General features: G+C 27.9%; 1 protein-coding gene across 1 annotated transcript; it reads left to right on the top strand.

The window, feature by feature from the left end:
- The first annotated feature begins 268 nt into the window (after positions 1-268).
- Positions 269-4,988, top strand: LOC113559952. Its single transcript, XM_026965748.1, has 5 exons — positions 269-425; positions 1,842-2,048; positions 3,228-3,382; positions 4,145-4,381; positions 4,799-4,988. Exons 1-5 carry the CDS (start codon positions 347-349, stop codon positions 4,802-4,804), a joined length of 684 nt encoding a protein of 227 aa, XP_026821549.1. The 5' UTR covers positions 269-346; the 3' UTR covers positions 4,805-4,988.
- Positions 4,989-5,911: the final 923 nt, after the last annotated feature.

The raw sequence follows: 5,911 nt of genomic DNA, 5'->3' as shown, positions 1-5,911 counted from the left end.
TGTCGTATACTCGTATAGTTGTACTAAACAACGTGCTGTGTATAATATTTGGTTTGATCGACCGCACACGTCGTTTCAGCTATACACAAGACAACTGTTCAACGTATAGCGTGCCGCATTCCTATAATATTATGTATTATGACGATGACCCTGACGCGTGATCGGTGGTAGGGACCACCACCTGCACGACCGCCGCCGTAGTAGCTTATAGAAAAGTATGTAGAGTGCGGTTCAGAATCAGTGTGTTACCGTCAGTTTTTTAGTTCACTCTTTGGTTTATGTCCAACTGTAATCTTTAAACGTTTTTTACGCCCGTTACAGACTTAATCGCGGTGGTTTTCAACAAATGATGGAGTCAATATCAAGAACATTCTACGTTTTACTTTTTATCACATCCTCCTGGGTGGCAGCCGAGACAAAACAAAGTGAGTAATGACTAATGAGTATACGTTAATTTATTATAAATATTATTTTATATTTGTTCTCATTTACAATTTCGATTTGTAAATTGTTATTATTTTATTTTTATTAATATTCTTTTTTAATATATTTTTATTTGCTTTAAACTTAATTTACATTCTGTGGTCATTATAATTAATAGTTATTAATTATTTAATTATTACTTTACAATTTTACTCCACTAATTTATGATAATAATAATAATTATTATTATAATGAAATAATATACAGATATTTAATTATTGTTTTATGGATTTAAATATCTGATAAATACGTGTTTTATATAATTTATGTGAAATGTGTGTACAGAATATCTGAGTATCATCTGCTGTATTACAGTAACTATATATGTCTCGTGGCAACAATCTTGATGACAGTCATCTATTTAGTAAATTATATTATCATAATTTGTATTAACTTGTATTTCATAGTTACCTATCTGTCTATATATTTATGTAGGTATCAGATATGATTACTGTATATGTATATTATTTTAATTGATATTGATTAAGCTCATTTATATATAACTGCTTCCAGAGATCCATCCAAAATTTTAATAGGATCAATGTTTAAAAATATTTTAAAAAAACTGTACAAGAATATACATATACATATACAAATATAGGTTAATTTAAAATTAGTAGTAAAAGTGAATTCTTATTATATAAGCTCAAAATCTCATAGGATTTTATTGAAGACTGTTATGAGCATTTGAAAGTTAAAATACTTTACATAACCATAACTCACTTAAAAATTAAAATATCAATAAAAACATATATGTTCTAGAATTCTAGATCATACGTCATCAAATGGCGGCCCGTGAACCCATTTTATCCGGCCCGCAGACAAAGAATAAATAACACATATTACGACAGCATTATATGTGGTATTATTGTAAATTATTAATTTTGTTAAATATTATTGGTTTTTAAATAATGTAAATATGTCTTACAATTGTGAGGGCCCTTCAAAAATATTAGTCGGTGATCCATGTTCTAGATAATAGATTAATCGACTTTAACATTAATATTAATGCTAATAGCATAAAATTGATTATGCCAAACGTAAATTGTCTATGTTTTACGTTCATAATAAGACGTTCATTAATAGTTTTTTCCTCTAAATATATAGATTTATCATATATAATATTATATAATAAACCTAGAAAAATATGCAATTTCTTAAAATAATCGCTGGCAAAATACCTACACAAACATTATAAACATTTATTGACTATAACCTATTTTTTGACCATTGTGATAATATTGGTGATGACATCTCCTCTAAACAGCTATATTTGCATGTGAAATAAACATAAACAAAACTATGAAAACAATAAAATACGCATATGTTTTAATTTATTATTTATATTTTGTGTCTAGATATCACAGGTTATGCCCAGCAACCATCATGTCCTCCACTTGGACTAGGAGAATACTTTGAGGTTGCCACGATACAAACAAAGTCACGAATGTACGGTTGTGCTTACTTAGATAAAGATACGGTATTGAGTAAAACTCCATTGTTGAGTATGTGGCTTGAACGTCCCGTGGAAACAAGTGTACACGGACATTGCGATGACCTGACTTGTACGTATAACAAATCATTATTATTGTCACAAATCACAATACGTGAAAGGTTACGTTTAGTGCGGGTCAGCGTATTGAGCTAGGTGTATTTCTTGTAGAATATGTTACTAATTACTGTGAATGTCCACAGTTGATAAATGCCGACAGTCACCTAAATTGGCGAATGTTGAAAAATTAAAAAAAAAAATGTAGACATTTACTAATGAATCAATACAAATTTTATCATTGTCAACACTGACTTTGGTATACGATGACATTCACAGTAACATAATATAATAGGTTATCGGTATTGGTATCGGGTGTGCAATAAGTGTAGAAACTCTTAATAACTGTATGCACATTAGAATACCTATAAGGGCTACAGATAACACTACTGTACATTTATAATATAAAATATTTAATAACCTCTTTAATTACATATATCACATTATCAGTGCAATGGTGTCATTTGGGTGGTAATGAGGTGGGCATTTGTCCCCCCCCCCCCATTGTCATTAGCGGGCCGCTTAGGAAGGCCGGGCCGGGTATGTTTTGTTTTATTTTTTGTAAATACCTTTATACTCATATTTGGCATAAATAGGACATAAATTGAGGTAAAATTCCCCTCAAAATAAATCATCATATAGTAGCTAATAGCATTGATTATACAATATATTATATTCAATGCTAATATAGGTAATATTTGGTATCCCTCTACAAAATTATTTATGTATTATTTACTATTTAGTCATTGTTAACTCTCAAAAAACCGTATTATTTATGCTTAGAGTATAGATAACCGTGATAGTAACTTCAAGTTACTACCCTAGTATGTATACAATTATGTAAGAAGTATAGGTGGACATTTGATTGCATTTTTAGGAGGACTATAATAATCCAATATAAAGTGACCTGCAGGGGCTTCGCCTTCACCGCCCCTTTCTTACACAAATATAACATATATACCTTTGATTTTTAGAGGGGATAAAGAGTGCTAAAGAGTACAATGTAAACACTAAACAAAGTTATAAATAATGTATGAACTATGAATATTTCACATAATATTTAATACATAAGAACATATATGACAATAATTAATTAAATACCAACTTACATTTAAGATACATTATTTTAATTTAGAAATAAAAACAAATATACTTATCATACTCGTGTATTTGTTCTGTTGTTATGCTCTATCAGCTATGGATCACTTCGTTTTTAAGTGTATTCCAAAATACTATCCGCACCGTACTAACGAGTATATTCGAGGCTGGCATTATATAACGCTGTTAGAACGTAGGCCATCCATGAAAAATAATACGGAAATCAAATCAACATTATTCTTCAGATGTGCCGTGAGTATAGAATATTTACATATTATTTAATATAACATATTATTATAATAGACAAATTCGTACAACTACCTATTTTATTTATGGAGAGGGGAAGCACACGATTGATGATCATTATAATACATACTACATACAATATAGGTTTTGTGTTTTCAGACGAATGATTGTTGATACAATATTTGTTATTGGTAACTTAGATTATTATAAAAAAATGTATTTTCAGCATGTAAAAAATTAAAAAATAATTATAAACAAACAATAGGTCTAATAGACATAGGCATATTGCATATACTAAAATAGTAGAAATAGATACTCAGCTTAAAAATGTATACAGTCAAATTAATGAGGTCCCCGTGTTGTGCCAATATATTAATTATTAACCAAAGTTATTTGACGGTTAGATTATCCCAATAATAACAATACATAGGTATTTCTACAATAAATAAATATAATTATATATGTTTAACATAACGTTTAATTGTTAACAGATACCAATCAAAAACTATTCAAGAACCTTTAAAAAAAATATATAGAATGAAAAAATCATTTAAATTTTTAAGTACGAGCATAGTATCATTGTTATCGTTTTCTTTAAACTAAAATTTAACACGTTATTAGCATTAATATTATAGTTGAATTTATAGGTGTGAAAAAGAATATCATTGACGGTTGTAAAATGGGAGGGGGCGTTTCAGTGTATTTGTACTATTTATATAAGTTACAGTTAATTGATTTTTTTTTCTCTTTATACCTTTTGGTCCACAGGTTTACGATGTGCATAATGCTACTTCTGAGGGAGTGAAGATAATAAGAATGGCGATCAGCGCACCAAGAGTAGGGATGATGCATGAAAGCCAGTGCGATAGCCTTTCGAAAACCATGGGACAGGATAACTTATCATACGTCCCTGAAGGTCGACGAACATGGCCCAATGGTTCATTGTATTTATACCTGTTGGGAAAATCATTAATAGAATCCCCCCCCAAAAAAGAACAACCCAAAGTAAGTACCTTACCAGTTGTTCAATGTTTAAGGTTTAGTGTGAAGCCATATTTATTTTTTATGGGTGACCAAAGTTCAAATGTAGATGACATTAGATATTCATATAGGTAATAAACTAATAACGATTCGTTCACTTAAGGTACTTGTTATTAATTATTCAAAATTTAAAACATCCATTACAGTGGTTACTCAATAACAAAGTATATTTGACACTTTATACATAATAGTGAAAGTTCCTCGGGTTTTTTTTAATAATAAAATTATAACATTAAACAAATAGTTTGTGTTGGGCTTTAAAATAGCGTTATGATCAGAATATTATTGTGTTGCTATAATGGCAATATAATTTAGAAAATACATAGAATATATATTAATTTTAATTGTATACAAATTAATTTTATTTTGTAATATTTTTAGGTCTAATAAAAGGATGACTGCACAGTTATAACAAGTTGTCCAACAACTAAAACCACTCCAGATACTACAACTAAAAATGTACCCACCTTTACAGAAGATCACTTTTTATATATTTTACCGTCTCAATAAGTGAATTATACATAATATTTATATAACTTAAAAATTGCATAACAATCGTATATATTATTTTTTTTTTTATAACGGCATTTATATAATTAAATTTTTAGTATTTGATTTACCTTTATGATTTATTCTCTTAATTTGCATGTATTTTGTGAGGAGAAGAGAATAAATATATTTTAATAACAAAAATCATTATTTTTATTATACATATATATAGGTACATTAGGTACAAATATAATATTATTAATAATTTATTTTTCGTTGTTATGAATGTTATGACATTCGTCGTGTATTTGTAAAATAATTGATAGGTTATAAATACAAATAACTTAACGGTGACTTCTAATACAACTTCACCTATTGCCTTTTTGCCAAAATACAATGCTTGAATAAAATAAACTCTTACGAACTCTAGAGAAAAAAATGTTTAAGAATAATAGACTCTTAAAGTGGGTATGTGATCTACCAAAATATAATGTTAAGTAAACATGCCCAGTTCAACTAGTTATTGGTGTTGGTGAAATATTTTTTTTTCCAAAACAATATTCATGGTACTCATATCAACGATTTATTAGTCTTACTAATTCTATTATTAATCGATTGGATAAATATTATTTTAATTGGTGAAAGGTGACAGAAGAAAGAGTTTAATTTAAAAGTATATGAATATCAAGTATTATATTCTTAATCTTTGTTTAATAAAGCTGATGGTATAAGTATATAACCTTGTTAATAAAATATAATGTATATAAGATAAAAAGCACTAATACTGTGGTCTTAAAAGAATGAAATTCCATGAAGTAAATTACTAACAAAAATAATGAGTAATTTGTTATTATAGGTTTATTATATAAATCTCCTTAATTTATAGGTACAACTAACTTAATTGAACCTCTTGAAATGTTTTAATTAATACTAAGAACAAAAAACAAAAATTTCTTATATGAAGATAAAAATCCTATAAGATAATGTAAGACAAATACATCTAAA

Source organism: Rhopalosiphum maidis, chromosome 3 (genome assembly GCF_003676215.2).
Source record: "Rhopalosiphum maidis isolate BTI-1 chromosome 3, ASM367621v3, whole genome shotgun sequence".
In the NCBI taxonomy this organism is placed as follows: domain Eukaryota; kingdom Metazoa; phylum Arthropoda; class Insecta; order Hemiptera; family Aphididae; genus Rhopalosiphum; species Rhopalosiphum maidis.
Note: the sequence above shows the minus strand (reverse complement) of the source record. Positions and strands in the feature narration are given on the sequence as shown.